General features: G+C 36.2%; 1 protein-coding gene across 1 annotated transcript; it reads left to right on the forward strand.

The window, feature by feature from the left end:
- Positions 1 to 11,563: 11,563 nt before the first annotated feature.
- On the forward strand, positions 11,564 to 12,122 carry LOC125920402 (protein tyrosine phosphatase type IVA 1-like). The gene has a single exon (XM_049627604.1). It carries the CDS (start codon positions 11,564 to 11,566, stop codon positions 12,080 to 12,082), a length of 519 nt encoding a protein of 172 aa, XP_049483561.1. The 3' UTR covers positions 12,083 to 12,122.
- Positions 12,123 to 15,360: the final 3,238 nt, after the last annotated feature.

A 15,360-nucleotide genomic window follows, 5' to 3' on the forward strand; every position in this document is an offset into this window, starting at 1 on the left:
TAATAGTTTTTTTAAATATCATTTTGATAATTGATCATGAGAATTATTACGTAGTCAATGAGTAAATAAATAAAACCAATCTTTTATTTTTATTTATTTGTTTAATTCTTGTATAATTAACACAGTGTTACATTAGTTTCAGGTGTACAATATAGTTCAACAATTCTATACATTATTCAGTGCTCATTGCAATAAGTGTACTCAATCCCCTTCACTTACTTTTATCCTTTCCTCCTACCCACCTACCCTCTGGTTACCACCAGTTTGTTCTCTACAGTTAAGAGTCTGGTTTTTTGTTTGTTTCTTTTTTTTCTTTGGTTCTTAAATTATACATATAAGTGAAATCATATGGTGTTTGTCTTTCTCTGACTGACTTATTTCACTTAACATTATACTCTCTTGATCCATCCATGTTTTTGCAAATGGCGAGATTTCATTTTTTTTTTTATAGCTGAGTAATATTCCATTTATCTTTATTTCTTTATCCATTCATCTATCGATGGACACTTGGGTTGTTTCCACAATTTAGCTATTGTAAATAATGCTGCATTAAACATAAGGTGCATATATCTTTTTGAATTAGTGTTTTGGTATTCTTTGAGTATATGCCCCATAGAGGAATTACAAGATCATATGGTAATTCTGTTTTTAATTTTTTGAGGAACCTCCACATTCTTTTTCATAGTGGCTGCACAAGTTTGTGTTCCCACCAAGAGTGCATGAGGGTTCTTATTTTCCACAATCTTGTGGGGTTTTTTTAAATTTTAGCCATTATAACAGGTGTGAGGTAACATTGTGTTTTGATTTGCATTTCTCTGATGATTAGTGATGTTGAACATTTTTTCTGTCTGCTTTAGAGAAATGTCTATTTATGTCTTCTGTCCATTTTTAATTAGATTATTTGTTTTTGCTGTTGAGTTGTATAAATTCTTTATATATTTTGGATATTAACCCCTTTTTGGATACATCATTTGGAAATATCCTCTCCCATTCAGTAGGTTGTCTTTTTATTTTGTTGAGTTTCCTTCCTTGTGCAGAGGCTTTTTATTTTGATGTAGTCCTAGTAATTATTTTTGCTTTGTTTCCCTTGCCTCATGAGACATATCTAGAAAAATGTTGCTACAGCTGATGTCAAAGTAATTACTGCCTGTGCTTTCTTCTAGGATTTTTATGGTCCTTGATTCATTTTGAGTTTATTTTTGTGTATGGTATAAGAAAGTGGTCCAGTCTCATTCTTTTGCATGTGGCTGTCCAGTTTTCCCAGCACCATTTGTTGAAGAGACTGACTTTTCCCCATTGCATGTTTTTACCTCCTTTGTCAAAGACTAATTGACCATGTGATTATGGGTTTATTTCTGGGCTCTCTAGTCTGTTCTATTGATCTATGTGTCTATTTTTGTGCCAATACCCTCCTATTTTCATTACTACAACTTTGTAGTGTATCTTGAAATCTGAGATTGTGATACCTCCAGTTCTTTTCTTTTCTTTCTTTTTTTTCCCAAGATTGATTTGGCTATTTGGAGTCCTTTATGGCTCCATACAAATGTTAGGATTATTTATTCCAGTTCTGTGAAAAATACTGTTGGTATTTTGATATAGATTGCATTAAATCTGTAAATTGCTTTGCGTGGTTTCAACGTTTTAGCAATATTTGTTCTTCCAGTTATAAGCAAGGAATATCTCTCCATTTGTTTGTGTTTCATCAATTTCTTTCATCAATGTTTTATAGTTTTCAGTGCATAGATCTTTTACCTCTTTGGTTAAATTTATTCCTAGGTACTTTATTATTTTGATACAATTGTAAATGGAATGGTTTCCTTAATTTCTCTAGTAGTAGTTTTTTATAGAGTCTTGAGGGTTTTCTACATATACTATTATGTCATCTGCAAATAGTGAAAGTTTTACTTCTTCTTTACCAATATGGGTGCCTTTTATTTATTTTTCTTGTCTGATTGCTGTGGCTAGGGCTTCCATTACTGTGTTGAATAGAAGTGGTGAAAGTGGATATCCTTGTCTTATTCCTGATCTTAGGAGAAAAGCTCTCAGTTTTTCATCTTTGAGTATGATATTAGCTGTGGGTTTTTCATCTATAGCCTTTATTATGTTGAGACATGTTACCTCTAAACCTTTGTTGTCATTATGAATGGATGTTGTACTTAGTCAAATGCTTTTCCTGCATTTATTGAAATAATTATATGGGGGCACCTGGGTGGCTCAGTTGGTTAGCATATGTTCTTAATCTCAGCTCAGGTCTTGATCTCAGGGTCATGAGTTCAAGCCCCACATTGGGTTCCACACTGGGCATGAAGCCTACTTTAAAAAAAGAGAAAAAGAAAGAAAGAAAGAAAGAAAGAAAGAAAGAAAAGAATCATATGGTTTTTATCCTCTCTCTTGTTGACGTGATTGATCATGTTGATGGGTTTACCAGTATTGAAACACCCTTGCATCCTGGGAATAAATCCCACTTGATATTGGTGAACTATTTTTTTAATGTATTGTTGTATTTGGCTTGATAATATTTTTTTGAGGATTTTTTCATCTATTTCATCAAAGGTGTTGGCCTGTGGTTCTCTTTTTTGTGGTAACTTTATCTGGTTTGGGCATCAGGCTCATTCTGGCCTCATAGAATACATTTGGAAGCCTTCCTTCCTGTTCTATTTTTGGAATGGTTTAAGAAGAATAGGTATTAACTCTTCTTTTAATGTTTGGTAGAATTCACCTGTGAAGCTATCAAGTCTTGAATTTTTGTTTGTTAGGAGCTTTGTGATTACTGATTCAATTCATTGCTGGTTATTGGTCTGTTTAAATTGTCTATTTCTTCCTGATTCAATTTTGGGTGTTATGTTTCGAGGAATTTATCTATTTCTTCTAGGTTGTTTAGTTTGCTGGCATATAAATTTTTATAATTTTTTTTTACAATCCTTTGTCTTTTTGTGGTGTCAGTTAATATTTCTCCTCTTTCATTTCTGATTTTGTTTGAGTTCTCTCCCTTTGATTGATTGGTTGATTGACTGATGAGTAAGGCTAAAGGTTTATCAGTATTGGTCTTTTCAAAGAACCAGCTCCTGGGTTTATTGACCTATTCTATTGCTTTTTACATAAAAATTTTTTTTGTTTGAAGTTTATTTATTTTAAGAGAAACAGAGACAGCACAAGTGGAGGGAGGGGTAGAGAGAGAGTGAGAGAGAGAATCCCAACCAGGCTCTACACTGTTAGTGGAGAGCCCAAAATGGGGCTCAAACTCACAAACCATGAGATCATGACATGAGCCAAAACCAAGAGTTGGACTCTTAATTGACTGAGCCACCCAGGTGCTCCTATTGGTTTTTAGTTTCTAATTTGTTTATTTCTGCTTTATTCCTTATTATTTCCTTCCTTCTACTGTTTTTGGGTTTTGCTTGTTCTTTTTTCTTTTTTGTTTGCTGTTTTTTTCTTTTTTCTAGCTCCTTTAGGTGTGAGGTTAGAGTGTTTATTTGAGATTTTTCTTGCTTCTAGGGTAGGCCTGTATTGCTATAAGCTTCCCTCTTAGAACTACTTTTGCTGCATATACCAAAGATTTTGGACCATTGTGTTTTCATTTTCATTTCTCTCCATGTATTTTTTTTTACTTCCTTTTGATTTCTTGGTTTATCCATTCATTGTTGAAGTCTCCTACTATTATGGTATTACTATCGATGAGTTTCTTTATGTTTGTGATTAATTGATTTATATATTTGGGTGCTGCCACATTTGGCACATAAATGTTTACAATTGTTAGGTCTTCTTGGTGGATAGACCCCTCGATTATGATATAATGCTCTTCTGCATCTCTTGATACAGTCTTTATTTTAAAGTCTAGATTGTCTGATATAGGTATGGCTATTCCAGCTTTCTATTGTTGACCATTAGCATGATAGATGGTTCTCCATCCACTTATTTTTAATCTGAAGGTGTCTTTAGGTCTAAAGTGGGTCCCTTGTAAACAGCATATAGATGGATCTTGTTTTCTTATCCATTCTGTTAACCTATGTCTTTTGATTGGAGCACTGAGTCCACTGACATTTACAGTGAGTACTGAAAGATATGAATTTATTGCCATTATGATGCTTGTAGAGTTGGAGTTTCTGGTAGTGTACTCTGGTCCTTTCTAATCTTTGTTGCTTTATATATATCTATATCTAGATATCTAGATATATATCTATATCTATAGATATAGATTTTTTTTTTCATCTTTTCTCCGCTCACAGAGTCCCCCTTAAAATTTCTCGTAGGGCTGGTTTAGTGGTCACAAACTCCTTTAATCTTTGTTTGTCTGGGAAACTTTTTCTCTCTCCCTCTATTTTGAATGACAGTCTTGCTAGATAAAGAATTTTTGGCTGCATATTTTTCTGATTCAGCACACTGAATATATCCTGCCACTCCTTTCTGGCCTGCCAAGTTTCTGTGGATAGGTCTGCTGCTAACCTGATCTGTCTTCCCTTGTAGGTTAGGGACTTTTTTCCCCTTTTTTCTGTCATGATTCTCTCCTTGCATGAGTATTTTGTGAATTTGACTATGATATGCCTTGTTGATGGTCGGTTTTTGTTGAATCTAATGGGGGTCCTCTGTGCTTCCTGGATTTTGATGTGTGTGTCTTTCCCCAGGTTAGGAAAGTTTTCTGCTATGATTTGCTCACAATAACCCTTCTAGCCCTATTTCTCTCTCTTCCTCCTCTGAGACCCCTATGATTCTGATGTTGTTCCTTTTTAATGAGTGACTGATTTCTCTAATTCTTAAATTATGCTCTTTTGCCTTAATCTCCCTCTTTTTTTCTGCTTCATTATTCTCCCTAAGTTTGTCCTCTATATCGCCGATTCTCTGTTCTGCCTCATCCATCCTTGCCACCACAGCATCCATCTGTGCTTGCAGCTCAGTTATAGCATTTTTAATTTCATTCTATTTTTTACTTCTTTTATATCTGCAGAAAGGGATTCTAACCTATTTTCGACTCCAGCTAGTATTCTTATTATCGTGATTCTAAATTCTGGTTCAAACATCTTGCTTGTATCTGTGTTGGTTAAATCCCTGGCTGTCATTTCTTCATGCTCTTTCTTTTGGGGTGAATTTCTTCGTTTTGTCATTTTGAAGGGAGGAAAGGAATTAATGAGGTAGAAAAATTAAAATTAAAAAAATTAAATTAAAAAATTAAAATTAAAAAATTAAAACACACACACACAAAATCGAATAAATGATGCTAGATCGTAGGTGTGTTTTGGTCTGGGTGTTGAAAGTGGTTTGACAGATTAGAGGGAAAAAAGGGGGGAAGAAGAAGAAAAAAGGGAAATTGAGAATTTGAAAAAATGAATACAGCGAAGTAGATTAAAATGAGATGATGGGAGTAAAATAGAATTTGAAAAAAATTACACAAAAGTAAAAAAATATAGTAAAATAATTAAAGAAAAATACTTTTAATAGAAATTGAAAGTAAAAATGAAGTTTTTCTCTTTCTGCATTCAAGAAAAATAAAAGAAACGAAAAAGAGAAAAAAGCAAAAAAGGAAATCGTTTGAAAATTTCAAAAAGTGAATACACTGAAGTAGACAAAAATAAAATGATGAAAGTAAAATAGAATTTGAAAAAATTTACACAAAAGTAAAAAAATAGCAATAAAATTAAAGAAAAATATTTTTAATAAAAATTGAAAATAAAAATGATTTTTTTCTCTTTCTGTATTCAAGAAAAAGAAAAGAAGTGAAAAAGAGGGAAAAAAAGAAAGAAAGGAAATTGAATAGACGAACCTGCTAACAGATTGAAGTAGGACTGAAATTGCTTCGTTTTCCCCTAGAAGTCAGTCTAAGTAGCATTATATAGTCCATAAACTAAGCTGGCGGTGGGACTTGTGTTCTTGAAGAGCAAAGTTGACCCAGTTGGACGGGGCTCAGTGTAACAGCTCCGCTCTCCATTAGATGGCGCTGCTAGCCTACTGGGGTGGATTGTTGCAGTGCTGTAGGTGCGTATGCGCATGCGCAAGAGTGGTGACGATGGCACCACCCACCTACACAGTCTGTTCTTCCGGATTAGCAATCAAGCACTCGACCCCTGTCTTCAGCTCTCGTCCACTCCCCGCTTTTTCACTCTCCGTGACCAGGCTCCAGGCAGTACCTCTTTCCCGAGTTTTGTGTCAGATGCGGCTGTTTTCCTCGGCCCCTTCCGAAGCAATGCGGCTTTGACCCGTTCCGCCCCTCTGTGGGAGGGTCTCACCGAGCAATGGCCGAATGAACAATGGCCGAATGTCGGCTGCACCCAGGAACGCTTGCTGGACCCTGCTGCTGCCGGTGCCCGAGACTGCAGCCAGGTGCCAGCCCATCCCAGAAAAAGTTCGCAGGACAGTGTAGCAGCAGCGTTTCAGGGATTATGGAAAATCACAACACACATCTGGCACCAGTCTTCACCCTTAACGATCTTGTTCTAGCACCAGTGAATGTGGCCGTTTTCTGGGGTCTGCTGGGACCAGGTGGCTTCAACGGTCTCCACCAAATGTCCTTCCAGCAGTGGAACCGCTTTTCCCCGTGTGGCCTGAGAACGTCCCAGACCCCACTCTGCTCCTGCGGATTTGCCCTTCCCACCAGAGCACCGTCAGGTATCGAGCTGTGGAGTTGCAGACTCTGCACTCCCCCTGTTTACAGTCTTAATGGAATTTAAACCCTCTCCTTTCTCCTTTCTCCCTTTTTATTTTAGTCACTGCGGCTGGGTTTCCAATTTTCCACTTTCTCCAACTGCTTTTGGGGAAGGGTGCTTTTCCTGTATTCTCCCCCACCCCCCTGTGTCTGTCCTCTTTCCGCCTGCAAAAGCACCTCCCTTCCTGCGGCTTCTTGCTCCCCAAGTTCACCTCTCCGCACCGCGTAACTGCTGAATTCTGTGGTCCAGATGTGCAGATTGTTGTGTTAATCCTCCAATCACTTTTCTAGGTGTGTAGGATGGTTTCATGTCGGTCTGGCTGTATTTCATGGACGCGAGACACACAAAAAACTTCCATGCTGTTCTGCCATCTTGGCTCCTCCCCTATCCATTCATTGTTTAGTAGCATATTATTTGTCCTCCATGTGTTTGTGCTCTGTCTAGATTTTCTCCCTTGGACAATTTCTGGTGTCATTGTGTGTGTTGTGGTCAGAAAAGATGCATGCTAAGACTTTGATCTTTTTGAATTTGTTGAGATTTGTTTTGTGGCTTAACATGTGCTCTATTCTGGAGAATTTTCCATGTGCACTTGAAAAGAATATGTATTCTGCTGTTTAGGATGAAATGTTCTGAATATATCTATTAGGTATATCTGCTCCAATGTGTCCTTCAGAGGCACTGTTTCCTGTTTGATTTCCTGTTTAAATGATTTGTCTATTGATGTTAGTGAGATGTTAAAGTCTTCTACTATTATTGTATTACTATTTCTTCCTTTATATTTCTTATTAGCTGTGTTATGTATTTGGGTGCTTCATATTTGGTGCATAAATATTTACAATTGTTGTATCTTATTGTTGGATTGTCTCCATTATTATTGTATGTCAGTCTTTTTTATTTTATTTTATTTTATTATTATTTTTTTCAATATATGAAATTTATTGTCAAATTGGTTTCCATACAACACCCAGTGCTACAGTCTTTATTTTAAAGTCTACTCTAAGTATTGCTACCCAGCTTTCTTTTCACTTCTATTTGTATAATAAATGTTTTTCCATCCCTTCGCTTTCAATCTTCATGTGTCTTTAGGTCTTAAATGAACCTCTTGTAGGCAATATATAGAAAGGTCTTATTTATCCATTCTGTTACCCTGCACCTTTTGATTGGAGCATTTAGTCCATTTACATTCAAGGTAATTATAAGTATGCACTTAGGGCATTTTGTTACTTGTTTTATTGTTGTTCTTATAGTTCTTCTCTGTTCCTTTCTTCTCTTGCTCTGTTCTCTCGTGGTTTTCTGGTTTTCTTTAGTGATATACTTGGATTACTTAAAAAAAATTTTTTGCATATCCATTACCAGTTTTTTGATTTATGATTACAATTAGGTTTATATGTAATATCTTGTGCACATAGCAGTCTATATTAAGTTGATGATAATTTAAGTTTGAATTTATTCTAAAAGCACCTAAACTTTTACTCCTCTCTTTCCCCCCGCAATGTTTTAGGTATATAGTGTCATACTTTACATCCTTTTCTGGGTTATTTACACGAATGTGGGTTTTATGTAGTTGTATCCATGTGGCAAGGTAAGTTTAGGATCCTCCCACTCCACCATCTTCCCCTAGAAGTCCTTAAAAACTATCTTTTAAAAAGTCATAGGGGAAAAAAGAAGAGCTTAGGGAAATGAAGTGAAACAGAAAATTGCCTCAAAAGTATTTATTTTGTCACCTTTCCAACCTTCCTAAACTGCATCATGAGCTCAGCATTCTCAGATAATGAAGGGAATGTATGTGAACACTGGGAAATGACAACTGATTGTGTCATGTTCATTGTTTTTCCTTATAGAATGAGGTCCTACTCTATGGGCTGCTGATGCAAAGGCTACAAAAGCTGGTTGAAAAGAGCCAATCTATGAGGACACCTGGAAGCTCTTTGGTCCTTTCAGAGGCTAAAGAAAGTAAAATTCTGCTAAGGAGATGGTCTGCTTTCGAGAAGGGGTTACAAGAATCAAGGTTTCCAACATGTCTGTCCTCACCCTGTGTGCAATGCTGAGAAGGCTTCTGGGCATCCAGCCGTTGCTGGCACCATCGCTGTAGCAGCGCTCAAGTGTGAAGCTCCTTACGCTGTTGGGCTCAGCCTGGAGCAAGGTGGCACATGCTACAGCTACACACAGACTCTCCACGCTTGTCAGTAACAGCTGTGAAATCTGCCCCTCGTCTCCTCTCTAGGTAAGAAATTTCCTCAATCAGAATAACACCTGGCCCTTGAACAGAGTTGTGTATTTATAAAAATGTTTTCACCTATGTTATTCCATCTTATGAATTCATAGAAGCCGAAAGCGGAAGAAATCTCAGATGTTGTGACCCCCATGGAGCAAAAGGAGAAATTGAATCCGGTAGAACTGATCACTTTGCCTAAAATCAAATAGCTATACAGCTGCAGAACGGAAACCAGTATTTAGTTCTGCTCTCAGCCCGGTGACTTTTCCACTATCATCACATGACATTCACACTTGTTTCCATGGGTTTCCTCCACCTTTTTCTTCTGTCTTATTAAATATGTCCTATTTGTCTTCTTTTTTTCATTTATGCATTAAGGGTGACCTACTTACATCAACATCTAATAATATCTAATTTTGTTGATTCTTTCAAAAATTGCCTAAAGACTGATTATTTTGCCAGTAAGCAGTTACATTTTCATCTTTAGGTTTCCTGTCTCTCATACTGAAAAATTAAGTATGAGTATAAATGGTAATTGGAGTTGTTTTCCTTGTCATTGCAATGATTTATACTTGAGTTGTTTCCTATCAGCTTTACCACAAGATGGGATCTTCGAAGTAAGTACTCCTTTACATATATTCTCTCTCAGTGGGCAGACACTAATGAAGCTTCTGTCAAAAACCTGGCAAGAAAATGTTTCTTAAAGTCATAGCTGATGCCAGACATTAACTGCATCAGATTTTCTATTCTGTGGTGGGAAAAGAAAAACAAAAGCATTTGTATCTAACTTCAATTTTGCTAAAAGGGAAAAAAATTATATCCGGGTCAAGGTCCAATCCAGTAAGGTTTGAATAAATGGAGATATTGTATCTTCAAAATTCAGTGCTTGGTGTGCTTAACACTCAAAATTGTGCTAATAGTTAAAACAGCATTGTACAGAGTTGGAATGATTTCCCTTTGCAAAGATGTGCATTCTCAAAGGATACTGATTCTATACCGACTGCCTTCCCCACCCAACATTTATAGGCTCCACAGTTACCAAAATGTTGCTTTGTTACCACAGCACCAAAAGGCATATGCTCTGGCTACTAAGAGGAGGTTGCTGAAAATTGTCATTTAAGAACCTTCAGAGACATCCTCTTGATTGATCAAAGATATTACCATTCTTCTGTTGTCCATAATCCTACTCCATGCTGCTAATTTCATAGCAATTTTCTGCATGATTTCCTATTTGAAAATGCTGTGGTAGCAGTTAGAAATCTTAAAATTTTCCTAATTCACTCTACATTTACTGCCAACACCTGTTTTGTTTTCTCCTAAAATGGGGAGAAAATTACTGTTCCAACCACCAACTACCTTGTGTATATTCAGTGAAACATTTTTTTCTAGTTATAAATTTGTGTAACTTAATTGACACGGGGAATCCTTTTTTTAAAAAAGTAAAAATAAAATCTTAAGTAAATCTAAAAAGGTTTTCTTTGTCACTAATAATACTGACTTCAAAATAACTATGATCAATAAATTATTTTATTACAATTGAAATAATTATAGTATTGGTTCATAATTATATGTTATTTGACTCAAGGAAACATCTTTCTAAACAAGATACAGGATATTTCAGAGGTCCTTCTCATCTTCTGCAAGACTCCTCTTTTTAGGGACAGAAAGCCAGAAATTTCCTACAAAATTCAAGACACAGATTTTATGGGTCTAGTGCTTCTAAATTTTAACAAAGAAATTTGCATTGGAAAAGACTGTTACATCCAAGAAAATGCTTTCATGCTAAAGGTTAAATTACAGAGAGAAAAACTCAACCTCCAAACTTTCCCACTGCTTAAAGAAATTGAGAAGAATTCAGTGCTGCAACATGAGCCAGCCACACAAGCAAATTTTTCAAAAATAGTATGTATAGACCATGCACCTTTCACAAAAGTTAGTGCAAAATGACGCAGTTACTTAAAAACTCTAAAATTTTCAGAAGAAAACACATAGGAGCAAATCTGCTCGACCTTGGGTTTGTCAATGGGTTTTTAGATACAATACCAAAGGCAAAGAAAAAATGTTAAGTTGAACTTTATTAAAATTATAACTTCTGGCTCTTCTCGGAGCCACTCACTGCGTGGTAGAGTCTGGTGCCCCTGCCGCCACCCCGTGATGACCACCGCTACCCCCTGCTCTGTGTCGCTGCCACCTCGGGAGCAGCTGTGTGATTAGGCCACAATCTTCAATGAGTACACATATTCCTCAGTTCTGTGGTGTTCTTGGTCACACATTTAGGGAGTTTCTGAAGGACAGTGAAGATTACTTCTAGGCACAGCACGACCCCTATGGAGACAAGTGAACTGTAGAAATTCATGACTACTCCACCAAGACGCCCCCATAAGAAATCTTAAATGAATGAAATCACTCATCATTAACCTGCACACAGAGTGTTGGCTTGAAATCCACAGAGCATTTTACAAGAGTTCTGACCTGGAGGGGATAAACCTCAGTGCACTTTTTTTTCTATTGCCTCAGTATTACTGGATTGAAGAATTGCTCCTTCTTGTTAGGAGGTTCATTTCATTTCCCACCACACTCCCAACTTCATACTCAGAGCACTGAGAATTTCAGGGGGAGTATGTTGAAGTAGACTCAGTTTCTTTGCATCATTTCTGCATTCAATTTTAAAATTCTTTCATAACCTTATTGAGTGTTTTTTAACAAGAGTAACATGGCTCGAGTGAACTGCCCAGCTCCTGTGAAAGTCACATACAAGAACCTGAGATTTCTCATTTTGCACAATCCAACCAATGCGACCTTAAACAAATTTAGAGAGGAACTTAAGAAGTATGGATTTACCACAATATTAAGAGTGTGTGAAGCAACTTATGACACTACTCTTATAGAGAAAGAAGGCATCCATATTCTCGATTGGCCTTTTGATGATGGTGTACCACCATCCAGCCAGATTGTTGATGACTGGTTAAGTTTTGTAAAAATCAAGTTTCGTGAAGAACCTGGTTGTTGTATGGCTGTTTGTTGTGTTGTAGGCCTTGGGAGAACTCCAGTGCTTGTTGTCCTAGCATTAATTGAAGGTGAAATGAAATACGAAGATGCCGTACACTTCATAAGACAAAAGCGGTGTGGAGCTTTTAACAGCCAGCAACTTTTGTATTTGGAGAAGTATCATCCTAAAATGCAGCTGCGCTTCAAAGACTCCACTGATCATAGAAATAACTGTGGCGTTTGATAAAACTGGGGTGCCTGATGTCACTACCTTGGAAGTGAAACTTAAACAGGACCTAATTTGTTGTACACATTAGCCAACATGTTGGCTTAGTGAATAAGTATAATGAAGCTTCCATAGGAGTAGTGGAAAGCAGCTTTATTAGGCCACAAGTTTGACAGAATTGCAACCTCTATGCTTGGGTTACGATCAACCTGTTTGGACACTTAGCAAAAGATTCTGGCTGTTCAGCATTTAAAATGTGTTTATCACTTGTACCAGTTGACCTTTCCTGAAATCATGCAGTATTGAGTTATGTCTTTAAATCTATTCCCATGCCCAAAATCTTATCAATATATAAGAAATTTACAAAGATTAGGTGCCAAAATACCCAGCACAATATTGTATATTTTTAGTGTTATACAGAACTAAAATCCCAGGAACTATGAACACTCTGGACCTTATAAGGTTTACTCCTTCAGTCATTTCAAACATAGAAATTAGGGCCTATATGGTTATTTGCCTGCTCACTTTATGTTTACATCTCCCACATTTGTACCAGTATACATCAGGTTTGCTCAACCATTTTTTTTTTTTATTTTTACCAAGTCTTACAATAATTGTTTCATGTCTTTCTACAAATTTTACTTTGTGCTGTTATGGAAAACCTCCATTTTGAAAATCTGCATTGTACAGAAGCACATGTCTTCACTGTCTCCAGACAAAAAAGCCTTACAGTTAATTTTAATGTTTGCACTTTCAGGTGCAACTTACAGGGAGGGCCTGGAAAAAGAACAGGAGGGGGATATTAAGTATTTTTAGTAAAACATTGCCTTTGTCTTGCACAGAACATGTAGAATATGCTCTTTAATTTAGTAAATATTTTTAAAAGGTAGAGGTGCTTTGTTATTGTAGCTAAAACAATTCTTAATCATAAAATTTCTGAAATACTTGTATTTTGTTTTCTTATCTGAAGTTGTTTACCAACTTATTTTTGTTTGAAGTGTGATTTTTTTCTTCCTTCTCTTACCAACCTCTCTTGCAAAAAAGAAGAAGAAGAAGAAGAAGAAGAGGGTTTCTGCTAATTAATTGAGCAAACATCTAATATTTTATATGCCTTTTGACCTGTATAACTTAATATTTGGATACCTGATAATTTGTCTTATTAGGTAATTGATAAAATGGTGATGTGTATTAATGTTAGTTCAACCATATATTTATAGTGTCTGGGAATGTGTGGTTATATTTCTGTGGGAGAAATAATTTGTCAGTGTTCACTAGCTTGTAAAAATCTAGTGCAAGAACTTAAACATCTAAATAAATAATGAAATGCATTTATCATCAAAAAATAATTAAAACTTCTGCCAAAGACACTGTAAAAGAATGAAAATGAAAACCACTGACTGGAAGAAAATATTTGCAAATCACACATCTGATAAAGGACTTGTATCCAGAATATACAGAAAACTCTTCAAGGTCAACAGTTAGAAAGCAAAGAGCCCAATTTAAAAATGGGCAAAAATAGGAGCAGAGTTGTCATCAAAGATGGTAAACAGATGGCACATAAGCATAAAAATGGATGCTCAACATCATCTATCAGTAGTCAAATACAAATTAAAACAGCAATGAAATCTCATAACACACTTATTGGAACATCTAGAATACAATGACATGCAGAAGAATGAAACTGTGTCACTTTCTTACACCATACACAAAAATGAATTCAAAATGGATGAAAGACCTGGAGACTGGAAATCATCAGAATCCTACAGGAGAAAACAGGCAGCAATCTTTTTGACCTCAGCTGTAAAAACTTCTTATAAGAGATGTCTCTGGAGGCAAGGGAAATAAAAGCAAAAATAAACTATAGGAACCCTATCAAGATAAAAAGCTTCTGCACTGCAAAGAAAACAATCAACGAAACTAAAAGGCAACCGACAGAATGGGAGATGTTTGCAAATGACATATTGGATAAAAAAATCAAAACGCAAAATCTATGAAGAACTTACCAGACTCAACACCCAAAACCAAACAATCCAATGAAGAAATGGGCAGAAGACATGAATAGACACTTTTCCAAAGAAGACATCCAGATGGCTAACAGACACATGAAAAGATGCTTAACATCACTCATCATCAGGGAAATACAAGTCAAAGCCACAATGAGATACCACCTCACACCTGTCAGAATGGCTAAAATTAACAACTCAGGAAACAAAAGATGTTGGCGAGGATGCAGAGAAAGGAGAACCTTTCTTCACTGTTGGTGAGAAAGCAAAGTGGTGCAACCACTCTGGAAAACAGTATGAAGATTCCTCAAAAAATTAAAAATAGAGCTACCCTATGATCCAGCAATTTCACTACTAGATATTTATCCAAAGGATACAAAAAAAATTATGGAAAGAGCCCAAATGTCCATTCACTGATAAATGGATAAGAAGACGTGGTGTTTTCCATTGTCTGTACACACACACACACACACACACACACACACACAGTGGAATGCTACTCAGCAATCAAAAACGATGAAATCTTGCCATTTGCAACAACATGGATGGAACTAGAGTATATTATGCTAAGCAAAATAAGTCAGTCAGGGAAAGACAGATATCATATGATTTCACTCATATGTGGAATTTGGGGAACACAACAGATTAACATAGTAGAACAGAAGGAAAAATAAGGCAAAACAGATACGGAGGCAAACCATAAGAAACTCTTAAATATGGAGAACAAACTGAGGGTGCTGGAGGGAAGGGTGGTGGGAGGATGGGCTAAAAGGGTGATGGGCATTAAGGAGGGCACTTTTTGAGATGAACACTGGGTGTCATATGTAAGAGATGAATCACTGGGTTCTACTCCTGAAGCCGGGACTACACTGTATGTTAACTAACTTGAATTAAAAAAAGAATATCTAGAATATCAAAATCTGAGAGTACAAACTGATGATAATGATGTGTAGGAACGGAAAACATCATTCATTGTTGGTAGGAATACAAAATTGTAGAGCCACATTGGAAGACTGGAAATTCCTTATAAAGTTCAACATAATCTTACCATACAATTTAGCAATTGCACTACTATTTACCCAACTAGTTTTAAAACATATGTCCATGCAAAATCCTGCACACAAATATTTATAGCAGATTTATTTATAATTGCCCCAAACTGGAAACAACCAAGATGTTCTTCCATAAATGAATGGAAAACAAACTAATATATATCTATATAATGTAATACTATTCAATAATAAAAAAGGAGTTCTCTATAAAGGCATGAAAAAACATGAATGCAACATAAAT

The sequence above is a fragment of the Panthera uncia genome, chromosome B4 (genome assembly GCF_023721935.1).
Source record: "Panthera uncia isolate 11264 chromosome B4, Puncia_PCG_1.0, whole genome shotgun sequence".
Taxonomy (NCBI): Eukaryota; Metazoa; Chordata; class Mammalia; order Carnivora; family Felidae; genus Panthera; species Panthera uncia.

Bases quoted from the DNA above. Each gene is read 5' to 3' on its own strand.
- LOC125920402 (XM_049627604.1), top strand. From the start codon at position 11,564: ATGGCTCGAGTGAACTGCCCAGCTCCTGTGAAAGTCACATACAAGAAC.